At 42.0% G+C, this 23,818-nt stretch overlaps 1 protein-coding gene across 9 annotated transcripts in view; it reads right to left on the minus strand.

Moving 5' to 3' along the window:
- dab1a (DAB adaptor protein 1a) overlaps positions 1-23,818 on the minus strand; it is a 156,351-nt gene that overhangs the window by 36,190 nt on the left and 96,343 nt on the right. For all 9 annotated transcript variants that reach the window (XM_054730060.2, XM_054730059.2, XM_054730058.2 and 6 more), the window contains exons 4-5: positions 16,135-16,233; positions 91-222 (exon numbers count right to left, since the gene is read on the minus strand). In XM_054730060.2, the coding sequence (XP_054586035.1) occupies positions 91-222; positions 16,135-16,233 (231 nt within the window). The remainder of the gene's footprint in view (positions 1-90; positions 223-16,134; positions 16,234-23,818) is intronic.

A 23,818-nucleotide genomic window follows, 5' to 3' on the forward strand; every position in this document is an offset into this window, starting at 1 on the left:
AATATTTATACATCTTATATTTATGCGTCTAACACAGAAACACTTTAAAAAGGCCCAAACCCTGCTTTAAATGTACATGCTAATACTGACCGACTGTGCGGTCTTGATGGCCACAAAGCGGTGATTCCCCTCCTTCCCACAGACGTAGCCAAAGGCTCTGTGGTCCGTGATATCCTTGGCAATGTAGGAAATCTCATGGACTGCATGGTGGTGTTGAAGAATCTGTAAAACAGCCAGGAAAAAAATACCATCACGTCTTTAAAACCACAAGAAATGTGATAAGAGCACTCATGCACAAGGGTCATACACAAACTTCTAAGGACTTGTTAGAAGGAAGAAAAATCCCCAAAGTCCCTCAAGGTCATGCTCACACTGAGGCCTTGTATCCTTCTCTGAATTGTTTTGAGCTCTTCTGCCCTCTCTGGTTTAGTCTGGGTAGGGAGTGCCAAGCTGGCATCGCCTGTGGCAGATGGCACCGTTTGTCCCGAGGATAGGGGGGGGGGGGGGATCAGTGACAATCACAGCTCGGCAAGCTGTCGGACTTGATCGCTTCATCTGTGCCCTCACTCCCAACACACACACGCAGAATTCACAGCTTAATATGCGACAGCCCTCTGTTAAGTCGCACTAAATGTCTGCTTTGTTACTGTTGTCGATGCCAGCTGCATGCTGCGAGCACACACAAACACACACACCCATACAGTGAACATAACGATCCTCTGGTCCTTCGGTTCATGCTTAGAGGCGTTGGAGCACTTTACTTCACACAGTAAACACACACATCTGCTCCCTCTGTAGCTAATCCAGAGGTGAGACATGACAGAGCGGAGTGACGGGAGTTTAACACGGGTCCACACACACACGCGCGTACACACGCACATACACAGTGAGCCCCCAGCAGGGACACATAATCACTGTGTGAGTCATGTCTTCTAAATTTAATAATTGGAGTAATGATTATTATTATCACCTCTGATTGACCTGAAAATGACAGCTGAGACAGTGTGTGTGTGTGTGTGTGTGTGTGTGTGTGTGTGAAGGCAAACACACACACACACACACACACACACACACACACACACACACACACACACACACACACACACACACACACACACACACACACACACACACACAGGGCTCATTTACAGAGGTTATTGAATTATCCCTGGGTGGGCGGCGAGGTGACAGAGAGACTCTGATTCAGAGAGAGGAGAGAATGAAATAACTTCCTTAATTCAATTGGTGGCAAGTAAAGCTTAAATAATAAGCAGCTCCCAAACACAATCAGCAGCCTGAGTGGAATTTAAAGGAGGATCTGGGGATGTTTCACTGAGATGTTGGTCTAAATGTTTCTGCTTTTCCAGCAGCAGGCGTAGATGAAAGCATCTCTTTCAGTGATCCTGTAACATTTACGATGAAGCTGAAACAGAAACAGACTTTAAACTTTAAATGTTCAGCTCAGAGGAAGGGAGAGTGCTACTATGAAAGTAAATCATAAAAAAGGCCTCCTACATTTGGAGTTTTTCAGAATTAACTTGTGCTAAGACACAATATTTAATAGAATAATAATCACTGATTGGGGGGTTCTGATGCTCTGGAGTTGTTAGTTGTTTTAAGCAACACATGTTTAATAGTGCAGGCTGCATTCCAATTTAGAAGAACTTCTGGTTTACACAACAGCCGGAACAAGTGCAGAAGTAATACATGTGTGCTTACCCCGCTTGTTCAAATCAAAATAGGTGTGTGTTAATGCTGAGAAGGAAAGACGTCTGTGATGATCACACAGAAACACCCGCTGCTGCCACTCTATCAGAAAAAGACCATCAGGCCATTTCCACATAACTTAAAGGTCACAATTGACAGAAAGTGTTAATAGTGGAGAACCTTCAAGATAACTTTTCTCAGAAACTGTGACCTTACCACAAGGTCACAGTGTGCAATGCTTGGAGAAAAGAGTCACATTTCAGGCCTTACAGTAGCAAGTAGAACATTAGCCAGAGGAATTCCTCTTTACATTAAAAGAGAAAATAGAAGCTGCATCTGAAGAAACCTTGTCCTCTATGTGGATGAGATAACACGGACAGTGACATGCTTATGGAAGACCAAGCACCTGATACCAGCTGTTGTATCCAGTGGTGGAAAGCTGATGATTTGGGCTTGTTTTATGGCTACTTGCAGTCACTGAGTGGAGCACCATCTCCTCTCTATTCTACAGTCATACACAGTATACCACCCGGCCAAATCACGACCTGGACCTGGAACAAACAGGTCAGATATTTAACCCCAACTGGTGCAATGATTTGCTTCTCATTTCTTAAACAACCATGCGGAAAGACACATCTGGTGGTCGTGGACAAGATGTTAGTCTGTTAGAGAAGGGTCAGATCATCGGCATGCATCAAGGGAACGCATGTTCTCTTTGAGCAGGCACTCGTCGAATCCGCTAGCCCAGTCCCAAAGACCGCTGATCGTTTGCTGGAAAATTTTAACTTAAGTATGGCAAAAATAATGGATGACATTGCTCCTGTTCCATTGAAAAAATCCTCTGGCAAACAGAAGACTCCATGGAGAAATGTCCCATCAGTTAAATCGCAAAAGAAAGAATGCAGGAGAACAGAAAGGAAATGATGCAAATCCAAACAAGACTCAGACTATCTGACCCATAAAGAAGCACTTTGCAAATACAACTCTGTAATTTCTAAAGCAAGACAATCTTATTTCTCCACCATTATAAACAAAAAAGCAAATAACACTCGTGCACTTCTCCATTATTGATAAGCTAACAAATCCCTCTTCTCAGCTGGCTCCTGAGTTACTCTCAGTTGATAAGTAGGGATGCACCGATGGATCGGCATTTGATCCCAATCGGCCGATAGCGCCCCTATCGGTTTTGATCGGAGTTTTCAAAATACAGGTGCTGGCCAGTAAATTAGAATATCATCAAAAGGTTGAAAATATTTCAGTAATTCCATTCAAAACGTGAAACTTGTACATTATATTCATGCAATGCACACAGACCAATGTATTTCCGATGTTCATTACATTTAAATTTGATATTCATAAGTGACAACTAATGAAAACTCCAAATTTGGTATCTCAAAAAATTAGAATATTCTGAAAAGGCTGAATATAGAAGACACCTGCTGCCACTCTAATCAGCTGATTTACTCAAAACACCTGCAAAGGCCTTTAAAAGGTCCCTCAGTCTTGTTTTGAAGGCACCACAATCATGGGGAAGACTTCTGACTTAACAGCTGTCCAAAAGACAATCATTGACACCTTGCACAAGGAGGGCAAGACACAAAAGGTGATTGCTAAAGAAGCTGGCTGTTCGCAGAGCTCTGTGTCCAAGCACATTAACAGACAGGCGAAGGGACGGAAAAAATGTGGTAGAAAAAAGTGTACAAGCTCTAGGGATAACCGCACCCTGCAGAGAATTGTGACGACAAACCCATTCAAAAATGTGGGGGAGATCCACAAAGAGTGGACTGCAGCTGGAGTCAGCGCTTCAAGAACCACCACGAGGAGACTCATGAAAGACATGGGATTCAGGTGTCGCATTCCGTGTGTCAAGCCACTCTTGAACATGAAACAGCGCAAGAAGCGTCTCGCCTGGGCCAAGGACAAAAAGGACTGGACTGATGCTGAGTGGTCCAAAGTTATGTTTTCTGATGAAAGCAAGTTCTGCATTTCCTTTGGAAATCAAGGACCCAGAGTCTGGAGGAAGAGCGGAGAAGCACAGAATCCACGTTGCATGAGGTCCAGTGTAAAGTTTCCACCGTCAGTGATGGTGTGGGGTGCCATGTCATCTGCCGGTGTTGGCCCACTCTGTTTCCTGAGGTCCAGGGTCAATGCAGCCGTCTACCAGGAAGTTTTAGAGCACTTCATGCTTCCTGCTGCTGACCAACTTTATGGGGATGCAGACTTCACCTTTCAACAGGACTTGGCACCTGCACACAGTGCCAAAACCACCAGCACCTGGTTCAAGGACCATGGTATCCCTGTCCTTGATTGGCCAGCAAACTCGCCTGACCTTAACCCCATAGAAAATCTATGGGGTATTGTGAAGCGGAGGATGCAATACGCTAGACCCAACAATGCAGAGGAGCTGAAGACGACTATCAGAGCAACCTGGGCTCTCATAACACCTGAGCAGTGCCACAGACTGATCGAGTCCATGCCACGCCGCATTACTGCAGTTATTGAGGCAAAAGGAGCCCCGACTAAGTATTGAGTGCTATACATGCACATTCTTTTCATGTTCATTCTTTTCAGTTGGCCAACATTAGAGAAACAAACATTTTTTCATTGGCCTTTAGAATATTCTAATTTTCTGAGACACCAGATTTGATGTTTTCATTGGTTGTCACCTATAAATATCAAAATTAAACGTAATAAACATCGGAAATACATTGGTCTGTGTGCATTGCATGAATATAATGTACAAGTTTCACGTTTTGAATGGAATTACTGAAATATTTTCAACCTTTTGATGATATTCTAATTTACTGGCCAGCACCTGTAGATCAAAGGAGACCGATCAGGTAGGGTTGTCACGGTAACCGGTGTAGCGGTAAACCCCGGTAAAAAAAAGCTGACAATAATAATAACCGTCTTGTTTTTTAAAACATATATTATCTCGGTGGATAAGCGTGGCTGTGGTGTAGGCGCGGTGACCCTTACCAGCCACCGTATCATCTGCTGAAGTTGCCGGCGGCACATGCGCACTTTGTTGTTTACAACCAAAACTTTCTTGAAGCTAAAGCTGAAATAATGGCCAAAGGAGGAGACGGCAGCGGTCAGGAGGACATTTATTATCCCTCAAAGAAGACAAAGTGGGAAGTACGGGCATCTTTTGGATATTTGAAGAATGCCGAGGGACAGCTGATAGAAGACGGCTATCCTGTTTGCAGCACGTGCAGAAAAAGTGTCTGTGAAAGGCAGCAACGCTTCAAATCTCATGACACATCTGCGTGACCATCACCCACAACTCTACAGTCAACGCAAGGCAAGCTAACGTTAGCGTTTTAGCTAAAATGCGTGATCCGAGGATTTGGGTTGAGGGAGAATGCAACGAGTCGCTATATAAAGCAGCCGCAGCGCCGCTACCTGCATATAAACCGTGTCGCGGACACCGCCATGTTGAAATGACGCTATGCATTACGGGGCTCCCAGGGGCCGATAAGAGTTGGTCTCTCTCCGAGAATAATTATGAATTTAACAACGATTACTGCCTGATGACATTTTCCCACATCTGCAAAGCTCACTGGAAGGACACAAACCGAGGACGATATTTTCCTGATATAGGGTTTATTACTCAAGTAAGGGTAAAAAAGTATCTGATTAGAAGGCTACTTGAGTACTGAGTATCATCTGATCTAATATTTTTAAAATGATGACATCAAACAGACATAAAATAAGAAGTTATGGGCAAATATTGGTATTTTAAAGACTAAAGGGAAAAAATGTAAACAAATTAACAACATAATTACAAAATAACACATTTTAGGCTAAATTTAGACACAAACTGAGGACAATATTTTCCTGACATACAGGGTTTATTTAACTGTGTGAAAATGTAGCATGTTTAAAAAAATACCGCGATAATACCGAAAACCGTGGTAATTTTGGTCACAATAACCGTGAGGTTACATTTTCACACCGTGACAACCCTAATACAGACCATTTTAGATTAGGTTACATTTCCTTTATTCCCAGATTATGTAGTTTGTAGCACTCATTATAATGTTGTAGAAAATTTCTGGCCAATCCACGTGATCGATATCGGTGATCGGTATTGGTGATCAGCATTCTTTGATATCGGTATCGTGATCGGCAGCAAAAAACCTGATCGGTGCGTCCCTATTGATAAGTGCAATGAATTTGCCTCTTTCTTTAACCCTTTAAGCCCTAGGCCTATTTTGAAGCCCATTGGAACTAATGTCAGTTAAGAGCAAAGTAGATAACATAAGATCTCATATTTCATCTAAGTTGCTTAACATTTCTCACTCTGAACCATTAACTAGTTTGAGAGATGAGCTTAGCACGCTGTCAAATTTCAGCCCTGTTGACCTTGTCACTTTGGAAAAGACTGTACAAAGTCTAAGTTCCTCTATATCTGTGCTGAACATTTTGCCCACTAGTTTTTTTTTAATCTGCGTTTCACCTCATAGCATCTGATGTGCTTTCAATTGCAAACACCTCTCTGCTGACCGGCACTTTCCCCAAACCCCTTAAAATGGCTGTTGTAAAGCCTTTACTTAAAAAGAATAACTTGGCTAAAGTTAAAGTCCCATTAGTTGTCACACACACACTGATGTGTGTGCGAAATTTGTTCTCCGCATTTGACCCATCCCCTGGGGGAGCGGTGAGCTGCAGACACAGCCGCGCTCGGGAACCATTTGGTGGTTTAACCCCCCAATCCAACCCCTTAATGCTGAGAGTCAAGCAGGGAGGCATTGGGTCCCATTTTTTCAAAGTCTTTGGTCTGACCCGACCAGGAATCGAACCCTGATCTCCCAGTCTCAGGGCGGACACTCTACCACTAGGCCACTGAGTTGTTTCTGTCTTTAACAACTACAGGCCAGTATCAAATCTACCTTTCATCAGAAAAATAATTGAAAAAAAAAAAGTTTTAAACCAACTGTCTGCTTTCTTAACTTCAACTTCCTGTCTTGATCTCTACCAGTCAGGTTTTAGACAACACCATAGTACTGAAACTGCCCTGGTGAAAGTTGTCAGCGACATTGGATTAAATAATGATGCTGGGAAAACAACTGTTCTCATGCTCTTGGATCTCAGTGCAGCGTTCAATACTGCTGACCACAGCATACTAATAGAAAGACTTGAATGCTGTGGAGGTTTTTCTGGATTGGTCATCTGCTGTCTAAAGTCCTATTTAGAGCATAAGAGTTTCTATGTGTCTATCGGTCATCATGCCTCAGCTCCTACATCCCTAACATGTGGTGTCCCACAGGGTTCAATCCTTGGCCCTCTTTTGTTCAATCTGTATAAGCTTCCGCTTGGCCAAATCATAAAGAACCACTCCATTGGTTATCATAGTTATGCAGACGACACACAGCTATATCTCTCCCTGTCTTCCAATAACTTTGCTCCCCTTGAATCCCTCTATCAATGCCTCAATGAAGTTCAAGATTGGATGTCAAAAAATCTTCTTAAACTTAATACAGACAAAACTGAAGTAATTATTTTTGGGAGGAAGGACCAGGGACTAAAGACAGCCACACTGTTGAGATTGAAAGGCTTTGAAGTAGCAGAAACTGTAAAGAACCTTGGGGTCATTATTGATAGCGACTTAAGCTTCACCAGCCACATGAAGGCAGTCCCAGAGTCAGCTTTTTAGCATTCAAAAAACATTGCAAGGACTAAAAACTTCATATCACCTGTGGACCTAGAAAAGCTTGTTCGTGCTTTCATCACAAGCAGGGTGGATTACTGCAGCGGTCTTTTCATTGGCGTCCCTAAAAAAACAATAAAACCTCTTCAAATGATCCAAAATGCAGCAGCAAGGCTATTGACCAGAACCAAAATAAATGATCACATCACACCAATCCTTAAATCTTTACATTGGCTACCAGTAACTTACAGGATTGATTTTAAAGTCCTTTTACTTGCTTTTAAATCATTAAATGGCCAAGGACCACTGAATATAGCAGAGATCTTTGAAAAGTATTGCCCTTCTAAATCACTTAGGTCAGGAGAAAAATACCTATTGGTACAACCCAGAACCCGCACCAAGCACGGAGAGTCTGCCTTCAGCTGCTATGTGGTCCATTTCTGGAACTATCTTCCAATAGACATTAAGACCGCTCCCACCATGTCCATTTTTAAATCCAGATTAAAAACCAAACTTTTTTATGATGCCTTCCATTAACCTATCTGTGGTCTACTAGGTTTTTATCTATGTTGTTAAATGTATTCTATATGTGTTTGGTATGTATGCCTAGTCTGTGCTGCTTTATTGTTGATTTAAGTTTAAGCAAAATTTTTACTGAATATGCTTTTATGTTTGTGTACTATGTTCCGTATCAATATCCCTTGATTTTGTTATACATAACATGATGTGACATTTAAATCTGTGATTGTTTTAACTATGTGAAGCACATTGGGCTACCGTTGTGTATGAAACGGGCTATATAATAAACTTGACTATGACTATGACTAAGCAGAGCAAACATCTAAGGAGATTGTAGGAGCGACTAAAACTGGGTTAAGAACTGTCCAACGCATTATTAAAAACTGGTCTGATGAGTCCAGATGGACCCTGTTCCAGAGTGATGGTGCATCAGGGTAAGAAGAGAGGCAGATGAAGTGATCCCATCATGCCTAGTGCCTACTGTACAAGCCTGTGGGGGCAGTGCTATGATCTGGGGTTGCTGCAGTTGATCAGGTCTAGGTTCAGCAACAGGATGTGCTTCAAGAATGAGGTCAGCTGACTACCTGAATATACTGAATGACCAGGTTATTCCATCTTCCCTGATGGCGCGGGCATATTCTGAGATGACAATGCCAGGATTCATTGGGCTCAGATTTTGAAAGAGTGGTTCAGGGAGCATGAGACATCATTTTCACACATGGATTGGCCACCACAGAGTCCAGACCGTAACCCCATTGAGAACCTTTAGGATTTGCTGGAGAAGGTCAGACTCCACCATCATCAATGCAGATCTTGGTGAAACATTAATGCATCACTGGATGGAAATAGATCTTGTGACATTGCAGAAGCTTATTGAAACAACTCCACAGTGATTGTGTGATGTAATTAAAGCTAAAGGAGGTCCAATGACATACTAGTTTGTGTGACCTATTTTTTTTCTTGGTGGCAACTTTTTTTGGGCCTGTTAGTGTATGAGGCTATTCTTTCAAGAACCAAACCTTTGCTGAATTAATCTCATGAACACCGAAACAGACAAAAAACCTGATGTGGTTTTGGGAACAAAAACAATTGGGACACAGAGACATGCAGCTAAAGATTGGACCAAAACTTCTCAAAAATCATGTGAGACTGAATAAACCATATATAAAACAAACTCTTCCAATGTTGTTGCTAAAGGATTTCTATAAACTACTGCATCAAAGCTGTCTCAAGCTGTTCAAAGACAACTTTTTATGCTTGCTTAATATAAATTAATAAAACATTCAATTAAGTATCGAGTATAGTTAGTATTTATTAGTAAATGTGAAAAGGCCAATCTAAGTGCTGACCATTTTAATTAATATACTCTAATTTAGCAAAGGTTTACACACAAAACTAATCCTAAAAAATCAGTTTTTGTTTTCAACAAATGATAAGACAAATACCCTCAACAAAAATGTAAACACAACACCTTTGTTTCTGCTCTGATTTTTCATGAGATGGACTAGAAGATCTAAAATTCATTCCAGATACACAATATTACCATTTCTCTCAAACATTGTTCACAAATCAGTCTAAATGTGTGATAGTGAGCACTTGTGCTTTGCTGAGATAATCCATCCCACCTGACAGGTGTGCCACATCAAGATGCTGATCTGACATCATGAGTAGTGCACAGGTGTACCTTATACTGCCCACAATAAAAGGCCACCCTGGAATGTGCAGTTTTTTGCTTTATTGGGGGTCTGGGGACTCAGAACCTGTGTCAGTATCTGGTGTGACCACCATTTGCCTGATGCAGTGCAACACATCTTCTTCGCATAGAGTTTATCAGATTGTTAATTGTGGCCTGTGGCATGTTGGTCCACTCCTCTTCAATGGCTGTGCGAAGTTGTTGGACATTAGTGGGAACTGGTACACGCTGTCGTATACGCCGGTCAAGCACATCCCAAACATGCTCAACGGGTGACATGTCCGATGAGTATGCTGGCCATGCAAGAACTGGGACATTTTCAGCTTCCAACAATTGTGTACAGATCCTTGCAACATGGGGCCGTGCATTATCTTGCTGAAACATGAGGTGATGTTCATGGATGTACGGCACAACAATGGGCCTCAGGATCTCATCACGGTATCTCTGTGCATTCAAAATGCCATCAATAAAATGCACCTGTGTTCTTCGTCCATAACAGATGCCTGCCCATACCATAACACCACCACCACCATGGGCCACTCGATCCACAACACTGGCATCAGCAAAGCGCTCACCCACACGACGCCACACACACTGTCTGCCATCTGCCCTGAACAATGTAAACCGAGATTGATCTGTGAAGAGAACACCTCTCCAAGAACAAGCTCTCCATATATCCACTAAACTGCTCATTCAGTGTTCCTCCCAGCTGATATTGGGCAGGATAACAAAAAACAATACACGATAAACTCACACTTGTGGCGTATTTAAGATGAGGGAAAACAAGAATGTTCCAAGTAGTCCCACGTTGGAGGTTTTCTAATGATGTTGCTGCTGAGACTCAAACCACCTGCACAAATTATTGTTGCATTAATTATTAAGACCTAGAAAAGCATCTGCCATTATCCCTCCACCAGCCAGTATGTGCAAACCCTGATTGGGCTGGAATGGTAGTGGTGCATCTGATGCTGAAATGTTTGGAGCTCTCCTGCAGATGTGAACTTTTATTCCCGCTGTTGTTTTTATGTACGAAACATTTTAATAGTGCTGTTGCATTATTCTGAGCAAAAGCCTGGGCAAAACAAAGCTATAATCCCAAGGGAGGAGAGGCAACTTCTGGCAGCTTCAGCTTTTAGATGTTGCCTTTATAGGGACATTCTCTGGGGAAGTTGATTATTTACAAAAACAGGAGGTTATCTCTAAGAAGTTTATTCTTGCTGTGTGAGCTGCCTTCCTCATAGACTGTTGATATTCACACATACAACATCAGTACCACCTCGACCCCCCAACTGGGACTGTGGGCAGTGTGTCTTTCAGCCACTGACCTAAGATTTTTCCTGTAGCACTGGGAGTGAAGAAGGAGATGAAGCCAGCTGCAGGATACTGTCTGTCCAACCTCTTTCACCTTCATATTTCCCTCCTGGAGGAGAGCTACCAGAACTTATACAGGCCATTTACCATTTCACCAGGATCATACCATACCATTTATTTATAAAGCACATTTAAAAACACAGCATGTCAGCTGACCAAAGTGCTGTACAAGTACAAGGATAAAAACACCATGAGTCAAACATGGCAAGAACAGCAATAAAACCCAGCACAATAAAACATGAAAACATCAACAATGAGAGAAAGCCATATCATAATAATAAGTATTTAAAACTGATTTAAAATGAGAGAAGGAGGGAGCCTGCCTGATTGAGAGTGGGAGTGCATTCCATAGAGTGGGGGCAGCATATGTAACCATACCAGCCCTGGTACTGGTAGGTCCAGTTCTTTATTAACTCTGCGTTGTGTTGTACAAAGAGTCTTGAGACGAAGTTTTTGCTGACACCAGCATTTAATCTGTTAACACAGGAATGCTGGTCAGAAACCTAGCTTTTGGTAGGATTGGTAGAATCAAACAGCACACTCTGTTGGAATAAAAAGACTGAAATAAGTATTAAATAACTTTGAAAGTTTTCCTCACATACGTGCACTGATAGAACCCGACCTACCTCGAACGGCTCCGTCTTAAAACTGACTAACCTCAGGCGCAGCTGGATACGTTAGCACGTAAACCGGAGACGTTTTCAACTGTTTTACTGATGGCAAGTGGAATGACACTATTTACTCTGTTACACATACATAAAAGCCCGCTCACTCTGCGATGTATATCTCATTGGTGGTACACAGAGCAGCAGACTGTCAGCTGACCCCAGAGCACGGTTTGGCTCGTAGGGATTAATCAAATCATAAAGATATCCTGGGGCAGAGCCGTTCAAAGTATTAAAGACAAAGGTCAGGAGCTTGAACTTGACATGTAAGTTTACAGGTAACCAGTGCAGATGTTCCAGAACAGGAGTGATGTGGGAACGCTTGTTAAATGTTTGTCAAGAACCTGGCTGCAGCGTTCTGAACCACCTGGAGTCAATTTAGAGCTGAAGCTGGGACACCAAAGAGGATATAGTTGGCATAATCCAAGCGGGAAGTTATAAAAGCATGGATGACAGATTTGTGTGGTAACTTCAAGATCGATTTTAGACTAATTAACCAGCGAAGTTGGAAGAAACAAGACTTAACCACAGCATTAATCTGAGGTGCCATCGTGAGATCTGCATCAAGTTTAACCCCGAGGCTAGTCACACACTGTTCAGGGTTGAACGTGAGAACAGGAGGGACAAGAGACGAGTGAGATTGATTATGAGGGGTCTATGAGAATGACTTCTGTCTTAAGCTCATTTAATTTCAGAAAATTGTCCGCCGACCAACCCCTGACCTTGGCTAAGCATTTGTCAAGGAGTGAGAGGGCATTCGAGTCATTCATGGTCAGGTAGATTTGACAATCATCTGCATAAATGTGGTAATAAAGGCCATATTTCTCCAGGACTTTGCCTAAGGGAAGGATATAGATAGAAAAGAGTAGAGGCCCAAGAATAGAACCTTGCAGCACTTCCCAAAGAAGTGCAGACATGGAGATGAGCAGCCATTAATCTGAATCCTGAAAGTTCTGTCAGAAAAATAAGAGTGGAACACTCCAAAGGAGTGCCTCTGATACCTATCCATGTCTCGAGCCTGTCCAACAATACTCAACTCAACTCAACTTTATTTATAAATCGCGCCTTACAGGCAAAAAGATGCCACCAAGGCGCTACACTGATCAAATAAAAACATAAAACAGTTAGTCCAGAAAATAAAACATTGTATCACACGATACAGATAAAACTACAGTGAGTAAAATCGCTATAAGTAAATCAATAAAACTAGTTAGAAAGGTTAAAAGACAGGTCATAAAAATATGTTTTTAGCCTTGCCTTAAAAACCGCAACAGAGGTGGAGGCCCTTATGCTCAGAGGAATCTTATTCCAAAGCTTAGGACCTGCCACAGCAAAAGCCCTATCACCACACGGCTTTAGGCGCGTTCTTGGGACCGAGAGGACCATGAAGTTCTCCGAGCGGAGTGACCGTGAAGGGGTGTATGGCTGAAGTAGTGACACCAAGTAAGGAGGGGCTAAACCATTTAACGTATTGTAACGCATAGGCTAAAAACAATAAAAACACAAAAAGAAAAGAAGCTGACAAACGGCAGGCCGGCAACACTGGCGCCATCTTGGTCACACCCGAATGGATAGAATGGTCAACAGTGTCAAAGGCAGAGGATCAGTGACAAAACTTTCATGATACACTGACATCTTAGCAAAGTACTAAAAGGGCTGATTTTGTATGGAGACACAGCGGCTGAGAGGATCAAGCCATTGTAGTTTCCTTGTTACATTACTGGAATATCCCGGGATAACTCTTATAGTAGTAACACAACATATAGGTGCTACCAGTGCTCTATCATCCTAATGACATCCAATAATAACCACTTCACTCCAGTGACAACGTTCTTTAATGACTTCACTGCAGAGTAAAGAGACACTACTGTATTTAAAACTGTAGCTGTTGGTTTAACAGACAGAGCACTCCAGTTGTCACATAAAAGCTGCTTGTCCAATCGTGCAGCATCTAAATAAAACATTGGAGTTTTCTGCCAACAGCCTCTTTCATACTGAATTCATTATTTTCTCTAAATGATACAACAGTGGTGATAATGGTTGGGGTTGTTAAAGAGCATTTTATGTTTTGTTAATAGAGAGGATCTCTTGGCTTTTATTACAAATATCTACCAGTGTTGATTTAGGGACTAAATTGGCCAACATCATTGCAGCAACAGCTTCAGTCAAACAAGTCTCTCCAGTCAGAAACTTGTTAGGAAGAAGCATCCAAATGAAATTGGCAACTAACTGTTGTCTTTTCTTTTGTGATATCTCCCCACTTAAATGTCTGGTAGAATCGAGGGTCCACTGATATGTTCATGCGGGATCAGTGAGAGTGGATTTAAGAGACCCTGTAGATCTCAGAAACAGATCTGACACTTTAGATTATCTTCATGACTGTAGTTAAGCGCTCAGGTGAGCATGGAGGAAAATAAAAGAAGAATGACCTGCACTGACACTGCAACAGATCCAAATCTCAACATGCTTTCATCCCTGTTCCCAAACCGCCTCCTCTCTAATGGGACGTGTCCTCAGTGTTCGTTTTATTGATGACCCTGAGATCCAAACCAAACTCCTTCACCCAACTCACCGTCTGAAAAGAAGCAAACTGAATGTGTAGAATAAAAATAAAATAAAATTCATTAAAAACCAGAACTTCAGAACTCTTGACATGTAGGCTTGAATTCTCTGGCACCAAGGACAAACCCTCTGGATGTGTGTGTGTGTGTGTGTGTGTGTGTGTGAGATGAGACCAAAAGAAGGGCCTGCCGACCTGCTCTCTGTTAGATTAATGTCCCCAACATCTCGAGCACCACCTCCCTCCATTCTGCATGACCTTCCCTCCTCCAGCGGAGAGGCCATTCATCCATTTGCTCTCCCAGAGATCCGTCTATCCATCCCCCCATCTGGCTGACTGATGCACAGGAGGGGAATGAGACTGTCAAGATCCCTGAACCTAAGCAAAGTTGTTCCCTCCGTCTCCCTCTCTTCCCTCGGCATTAGGAGAGGTTGAAGGACTGATGGTGAGGACGGCGTATCTTTATAGTTAATATTAATGTGTGGAGACAGAGGACAAGGTCTCCCTGAAGAGAGCTTTACTTTGACATATGCTTACTGATTCTCTCCCTATATTTCTAACTCTGTTTCAGTCTGTCTCTGTCCCTCAATCACAACCTTCCTGCATCAATCTTTTTCACAACCTCGTTTCCTCTCACCTTCTCTCTTCTGCCCTTTTCTCATTTGTTTTATCCTCCAACTTTCCTCCGTTGTTTCTCTAACTACCTCTTGTTTTTGCTGCTTTATCACTTTGTCCCTTTATGGAGAAGTGGAGTCAGACCCGGGTTTATGAGGGTCGTAAAGAGAGAAGGGAAGGTGAAAGATGAGATTGTTCCAGGTCCGAGGCGGGTGCCACGTTAGCACGTGTCTGTTTAAGATGCAGGACAATTTTCAATTACCACACACACACACACACCATGCTGAGGTGTAAATCTTGTTCTTAAACACCAGGTGTTGTGCAGCAAGCCTCATATTGTGCTTAATCCAGGAAGTGAAACACACACTTTCGCATTTACATCACACACACAACAACAGATGTGTTGTGTTATAGAAATCTGGCACGTTCCCCTTCAGCTGCCACAAAGAGCGTTAAAATAGACACGCACAGAAGATCCTAACAGGCTTCAAGGGAAAACTGTACCAAACACCTTCAAATCCGTGCCTTTAAAGATGATTTTTGTTTTCACACGTTACTGAAATTTATTGTGGCACTAACTCTCAATCTCTCACACTAAAAGAAAGAAAAACTGTTTAGCGACAGGAAAGCCTGTTTCCTGGGAATTGTGGGCATTACATTTCTTGCTGAAGGATCCATTAACAGGTACGGCCGGTCAGGGGATTGGAGCTCAATAAAAGCTGTCAGCGGATCCTGGGGTAGGAAAATTTAAAAAGAAATCACCCGGCACTTTCGGCCACTTTCCTTTGAGCTACAAGCACACTCCATCTGCAACAGCATTTAATAACTGAATTCTGAGTTGTGTCTCTCCAAAGGGCGCCCTCTATTTAAGGCTGCATTGCCATTGCTGTAAATCTCCAAGATGACAGGACGTCTCAGAGAAGCCAAGAAAATCTCCTGTTTAGTCAGTTTTTTTGAGGATTTGCCAAAGAGATCGGTGGAAAACACGACTGAGGAAAATAGAGCGTTAAGAATGGTTTCCTTTAAAAATTGACTAGGAGGAAGCACTGGCAGCACTTATACAAAGAAGTTGGGATCGATCCCATTGGTCAGCGAATGCATATGTAAGATGCCAAACGTGTAATCCCGGAGCACAGTATAAAACCAGAGGCAGACAATGGGATAGCCATGTCCTCTCATCAACTAAGGCCCTGTTCTCAGGGTTTCAATTAGGGTCTCCTAATTTCCCCAAAGGCCCATTGCTTTCATAGAGAGGCCTCATTAACAGAGGAAACACAAACACACGCACACATCCAAGTGCTCCATGCAGAGGAGCACAAACAAACAGACCCACATTTGCGTCAGAGCTTACCCCCGTCTTCTCATCAAAGATCTTGATCCCTCCGAATGAAACAGTGAGAAACACCTTCTGCTTGTGTTCCCCTTTAGACCGTGCTGCTGCAGCTACACCCTGCAGAAGGGAAACACACATGATGCAAACAAGCATGTTAGAAGCAGAATCAAACTGCATGAAGAGTTTAAACGAAACACCCAGAGAGAGCCTCTCCTTGAATCTCTTAAGAGATTCTTTTCTTGGTGGATTTTCAAAGCAACAGAATTATTAATGAGCCAAACACATGGGTATCACTCCACAGTGGGACAACTTACTATCACAGAAGTTTGCACATTTCTAAACAAGGTTTCCTTAAGTATGTGTTTTATTTTATTTTTAATGGGGACACTTTATGCAAAACCCACCTTTTGCATCCTTTTATGCTGCCATAACAAGCCATTTCAAAAAGTCCCCAGTTATGATGTCACAAATGGGGAAAGAGAATAGAAACCAGTGGCGGTTTCGGTACAAGATCTGCACGGGTGCAAGATCGGCTCGGGGTCCGTCGACTGCTGATGACGTCAAAGTAGTTGATTGGCTGAACATGAACCTTACGGAATTACGTAATCACGTTATGTTGTTATCACGTTACGTTGGTCCAGGCAAATCTTTCTGTTGGACAACTTTTACAAAGAAATCCATCGTTACCTCTTTGAAAATACACTTTTAGCATAGAGCTGCATGTAAATTAGGGCTGAACGATTAACTGCGTGTGCAATTAAATTGCGATGTGACAAAATTAGATTTTCTAATCGCAAAGGCTACAATTTGGCAGCGAATGGTTAGCGCAATGCTAACATACATGGAAAAACCCATAGGAATGCTAATGCTAATATCACCGATTACATTCTTACAAATTATGAATTAGAAACGTGCCAAATGATTACATTTGGAGTCTAATAGAAAGTAAAACTACCATCAATCAAATAAGTACAGACAGGTATTTTAGTAAAGCCAGAAAACTTTTAACTCCAGAGTTTTGGCTAGCAGCTATGAGCGTAACTGAACTACGCATGGACAAGACGTCAAAAACTCTAAACACAAAATACTTCAATAAACGGGACACACTTCTTTCCTGCAAATACAATTTCACAGGTGTTGCTAATACCTATGATCCTTCAAGGGATGTGCTCAAAGAGGAGTTCAACATTATGAATACAATATAGTGTTTTATTTTACAAATACCATTAACCATTAACAAACTTACGTCTTAAGAAACATTATTTTAATAACGAAACTGCTAAATTCTTTCCAACAGTATAAATGTGTAGTGTATTTTGTCCGAGTGGGTTTGCCGTACTTTGACGTCATCGGCAGTCGAAGGACCCCGAGCCGATCTAAAACCGTAGCAGATCTTGTACCGACACCGGATCTAGCTGGTTTCTGAGTACAAGGCCATCAAGGGGCCACAATATTTATAGAGGGGTCAAGTATTAGTCTAAAATCCTTAGATTAAAATTTCCAATGGAAATTCCTGTATGGATCATTAGCATCACTAGTGTTTGGACTTTGGTTTTCACTCAACTATCTAGTCGTCACACAAAGGACAGGCGAGTGACAGGACAGAGGAACTTAGGAGGCCAATCAGACTTCAGCAGGGGTCAGTGCCCCTGTGACCCCATCCTACAACTGCCAATGATAGAGCCACCTCTCACGTGCAAGAGAGAGCTGCTGCTGGAGCAGCGGCTCTACTACAAACCCCTGCCTTATCAGCTGGTAGCAACCCGAGTGGGGGATGCGTGGGTGTGGCCAGCTTCAGCTTGTTTTCTTAAAGTGACAGAGCTCTGAAACTATCAACAAATGCTTTATGTGAGAGGGATCTAGTGCAAAGGACTCTATGAACATGTTTGGTATCAACCATAGAACTATTATAACTTAAGAAAAAAGTCATACTATGTTTCCTTTAAGAATGTAAAACTTATAATCATGTGTTAACTTATATTATTTATCCACACACCAAAATGGTAATACTACTTCAGTATGAGACTATATTGAATGCCTGAAAAGAAAAATATACATCTTAGGAGATTCTGTAACCAGCTACAAATCTCTGTGTTACGTTCGCACCGTGTTGGTTATCCAATTTCATTTTCTTCAGTTCTTGTTATACAGACTGATAAGAGCTTGTTGTTACCTTAGCTGACATATTTCGACATTCACTGCCGCCTTAGTCATAGCAACCGCCGGATGTTGATGGCGTCACTTCCTTTAATCCGCGGGCAGCAGAGGACGATATCGCCCTTTGCTGCCCGCTCCAAAATACCAAAAAACACCGAGCCAAAATCAGTAATAACCCTTCCATACATCAAAGGCATAACAGAGAAGATTATAACAGCGATGAAAAAACACAAGATAAACACCAACAGAACCGTATATGACAGTTAGGAAAAGACTGGTACACCCAAAAGACAACCTTCATAATATGTCAGCAAAGGTAACAACAAACCCTTTGAACTCTGTGTTTATGAAGAACTAAAGAAAATGAAAAAGCTGCAAATCTTCTTTCTCAGTATTTTTGCTGAGTCATGAATATGAACATGATCCCTATTTGGTAGCGTTTTTATCAGAGCAAAGTAGACAAAGACATTTTCAAGGAAAGTAAACCTCTTAAAGAAACAAATGGTGACATCAAATTCTGGCCATAAGGAACAACCAGGGCTCTAAGTTAAAGAAAGCAACTTTTATTATGGCGAGTTAGCTATTTTAGATCAGGACCACTGAACTTTTCATCGGGGGATGCGATTGTAATAAATATATATTCATGTTTTAGATGTTAGTTTGCTCCAACACCCCAGCTTTGGATCAACTGGTACTGTGTAGCAACTGGAGACGCTGAAGAGTCAGCTCAAAGATCGATTGAATGAAGAAACCACTGAAACATATGGAACGGCCCTTGAGGACTGACACCTCTGATCTAGAGGACACCTACATAAAATAAACTGATGAGAGGAAGTTCAGCCTGTTTAGGTCAGGACTGATTATAATCACGCATCAGCTGACTCTGGCAGATGTTTAGTCTACAGTTGTTGGTACATGAATTCCTGTTAAAATGAATAGGTAATGTTAAAAAGCACCTCTTTATATTCCAGTCAGCAGCTGAATGTCAGAGTCCAGCTGTTCAGGAAAGGAGCTCTGTGAGACTTATAAACCTGACAAGGTCATTACTAAATGTAAACACCACTTAACTCCAGTTTACAGGACAGCAACAGACACAGCTGAAGGATTAAAATCATAAACAAAGATGCAGATCTGATTATCCTGATTCTTGTTCAGATTTCACATGTAGATACAAATTCATCTCAAATGCCTATGTCGCGTCCAGCAAGGGTCAGTTTAGGTACAGCCTGACCTTTCACCATCTGGTCAGAAAGGAGACACAACACTGCATGTGTTCCTTTTAAAATGAGTCTTCCTTCACACCAGCTGGGATTCACAAACTCTGCTAGTCTGAAAGATAGACAATAACTTTCTTTCCCAAGGTCTCATCTGCCTGCCTCCAGAAGAAAGAACTCCAGCTCCAATCAGTTGCTAAATTCAAAAATGATTTAATAAATCAATATGAACTCCTTCGATCACTTATAATCTAGATAATCATTAAATAAACATTTGTTTATTTCTACTTATAATAGTTATAGTATAATGAAATGCTTCATTTATCTGTGCACACTGAATGGATGTTATATTACGATGTCTACTAGAACCTGCCACGTGTTCACCACAACAACAAGGTTCTCCACCTGCTCCACACAAAACAAGCATGTTTAAGTTAAACCCTGACACTCATAGTATTAACCCAGTCAGAACGTCCTGTATCAAGAAGGTGTGTTTCTGAGTTGTCTTGGTAACGTCTCTCAAACCTGTCAGCCTCTGATTGGCTGTGAAAATCATAACAGCTAAACCCTAAAACTGGAGATTCTGAGAGATTCGACAGTTCTAGAGAATCGCTCAGACCGGCCATCTGTAGCAAAACCTCTTTAACCATCAACGGTTTTGACACATCATCAAAACCTTTTTGCACCTGCAAAGCTGCTGAGCAAACATTTCCTGCAGAAACAAAGCTGATACTGTTAGACTCCTTAAGAGTCCGCCAGACGCACGGCTCCGTCCAGCTGTTGTGACCCGAGACATCTCTGGACTGAAGAGTCGGTACCACGGTATTCTTCAGCCCTCCGGTGCCAGCAGTCAGCCGACTCTTGTGACTTTCGGATCCACCAAGAGGACCTCTATGAAACGGGTAGACATGACAGATTGCGTCTGAATGTTCTTCTGATGATAACAACTTTACAGATCAGAGCAAACCAAATTCTTTCCACCAGAACTCAGCTTATTTTGATAAGGAAGCTCTGACTGACATCGCATTCACACATAGGTTCCTTCAGCACACTTAGTTACATCCACTCACAGCAAAGGCTTAATTAAATGTTTTAAATTGTTTGTAAAATAAATTCTTACTTTTATAAACTTGACTCTTTCGTGAAGTAACACGAAGTGTGGTTGATCACTGAAAAAGCAAAGAACCTAGATCTTCTGAATTAAATCCTAGAATCTTTTGAATAATTACAATAAAGACCTCACAGGTTAATATTTTATATTCATATAGAATATTACATCTTCCTGGTCATAACAGATAAAATCATCAGTTCGCCTCCGCTACACCTATATTTAACAAAATATATTTAGAAACTTTATTTCATATTACATTTTGTCTTAATGTGTGTTAATGCATACGAGAAAGAACGGTAATCACAGTAGTGGAAGCATTTTAAAACCTGCATTACTTTAAGACAGCAAGTAGGAGACAATGTTCTCATTTGTCCTTTGTCTCCTGGAGAGACGCCCTGCTGCTGTCAGGAGTATCTAACTGAGACTCAGAAGAAACTTGTAATGACTTACTTTATACTTGGGAAAACTGTCAAAAAGTAGCTTCACTGCTAGACCTGAGTAAATAATTTTAGCACCTTTTACATCTTTGCCAGTTTCCTTTGGTCAAACAGCAAATCTAATTTAAATAGAATTTGATTGAATAGAATAGGACTTTATTGATCCCACAGCAGCACCAACAATTCGGAGAATAATTTGAAGAAAAATAACAAGGTACATGTATTTACACACGGGCGTAATCTAGAATTGCAACCTACGACCACTAAAAACCACAAATACAAAAAAGAAAAAACTTGGGTTCCAACAATATGCAGCATACTGCAAGAGACACAGACATGCAGTGTAAATCCGGTATCGCACGAGTATTGAACACATAATGAATAATAATAATAATGATGAAAAGTAAAGTTGTGTTGTTTGTCTTCTTCACGGTGGCGCCCCACCATGACTGGCTGGGTTGTTACAGATGCATGCCCCTACACACTCCCTTTGCTCGGCTGATCAGGATTTGCTCATCAACTCAAGAACAAGGTTCAAAACAAGAGGTGATGGGGTCTTTTCGGTCCTTGCTCCAACACAGGCTGCATGGTGGTGCAGTGGTTAGCACTGTTGCCTCGCAGCACGAAGGTTGCAGGTTCGAAACTCGGCTGCGGCCTTTCTGCGTGGAGTTGCGTGTTCTCCCCATGCATGCGTGGGTTTCCTCCGGGTACTCCGGTTTCCCCCACAGATCACAACATGCCCTATAGGTTATAAACTGTAAGTCGCTTTGGATAAAAGCGTCTGCTAAATAAATAAACATAAACATAAACTATGGAATGAGCTCCCGCTTGCTATCAAACTGTCCCCATCACTGCAGGTCTTCAAGAGTCGATTTAAGACTCATTTTTATCGTTTGGCTTTTATATAACATGGATTTTTAGATTTTTATTCTTCTTTCATATCTGTCTTTTATCGTAACATTTTAGTCATTTTTTAATCCTTCTCTTTGTCTTTTTGCTCTTTTACTGTTTTTATGTCATGTTCAGTGCCTTCGGCTTTTGTAAAGGAAGTGGAAGGCGCTATAGAGCTCCGGGAGTTGACGTCACTTCTCCCGGCATGCAACAGTTCAAATCGAAACGGCGCCATCTTGGCAGGTAGAAGCCGGCAGCTGGACTATTTGTTATTGTCAGAAAACTCAATCAGACAGGAAATATGGTAGATTCCTGTTGTGCCCCAGGATGCAGAACAGACACGGACGACATAAGGAATGAGCCCTCTACAGGATTCCCCAAGATACGGAGCGCCGCAAACGTTGGATCATTGTAATAAAACGCGCTAGTGACCGGGCTAAAATGAAGCTGTGGGATCCCGAGAGTAAAGGTTTTCACTTATGCAGCGACCGCTTCATATCAGGTACTTAAACCAACGTTTCCTCAACTGTGTATGGTATTTATTTTAAATGCTTTTATTACGATTCTTAGTGGGCTTCCTAAACTTATTTTGGCGTGGCTTTTTCTGTCTTATTACTCATAGCAACAAGTAAACATCACGTAAAAGTTGCCTCGTGGGTTCTGCGTGCTGCCGTTTACGTGTTTTATGATCACAGCCATTAACCGGCTAAGCTGTATTTAATTTTGAAGCAATGGTTGATCAATTGTCAGATCACACATAAAAAGCACTTTGGATTGCTATTATCTGTCTCACCGAGACAGATCTCAGACAGATCCTGAGACGCTCCTGCCTGACATTTTTATTTTATTCACGGAAAACAATCAGACTAGTGATTTCTCTTGGTGTTCAGTTTATACATTCAAACAGCACAGCACTCTATTTAAACTACTTACATGTAAATCTGTTATTTGTCCATCCATCCATTTTCATCCGCGTATCCGGAGTCGGGTTACGGGGGCAGTAGCGTTGAGAGTCCCAGACTTCCCTCTCCCCAGCCGCCTGAGCCAGCTCCTCCGGGTAAATCCCAAGGGGTTCCCCAGCCAGGTCCGGTAAGAAGTCCGCTCCGACAGCTTCTGGCGTTTTTAAAAAGTATCCCAGGGGCACGGTAAGGGTTGGAGATGTTTAGTCTATTTAATTTCTGACTATATAAAACGATTTCTTCGGTTTTAAAGTGTGAAGTAAACTCTGACGAAGTAAAATCCAAGCCGATCCCGTTCACGTTCATGTTTACATCCGTGTTTGTTTAGATTATTTTACCTGCCAATATGGCGTCTACTAACTGAGAGTCACGTGGGGTCCGGAGCTCTATACAAATAAAATTTGATTGATTGAATATTGCTGTGATGTTATTGTGTACCAGGATAATGCCAGTACCAAGTAAACTGAGGAGTAATGCACTCTTACTGCAGAAGGGATGAAATATCTACGGTAGCGTTCTGTTTTACATCTGGGATGTCTCAGTCTGCCTCTGAAGGAGCTGTCCATGGTCTCCACAGTGGAATGCAGCGGGTGGGAGGTTTTTTTTAAGATGGTGGTCATCTTCCCCAGCACCCTCCTTTCACACGTCTCCTCAACTGAATCCAGTTTGCAGTTCTGAACCGAGCTAGCTTTGTGAACTAGCTTGTTCTTTCTCTTCCTGTCTCAGTCTGAGCTGCCTGCACCCCAACAGACCACAGCCGAGTGGATAACAGAGCCAACCACAGAGTGATAAAAGGATTTTAGCAGCTGGGAATGAACTCCGAAGGACCTCAGCCTCCTTAGGGGGGTGGAGGCAGCTTTGGCCTTCTTATACAGAGTATCTGTGTTGTTGGACCAGTTCAGTTTACTGCTGAGGTGAACACCCAGGAACTTA

This window comes from Nothobranchius furzeri, chromosome 8 (assembly GCF_043380555.1).
Source record: "Nothobranchius furzeri strain GRZ-AD chromosome 8, NfurGRZ-RIMD1, whole genome shotgun sequence".
Classification (NCBI taxonomy): Eukaryota; Metazoa; Chordata; class Actinopteri; order Cyprinodontiformes; family Nothobranchiidae; genus Nothobranchius; species Nothobranchius furzeri.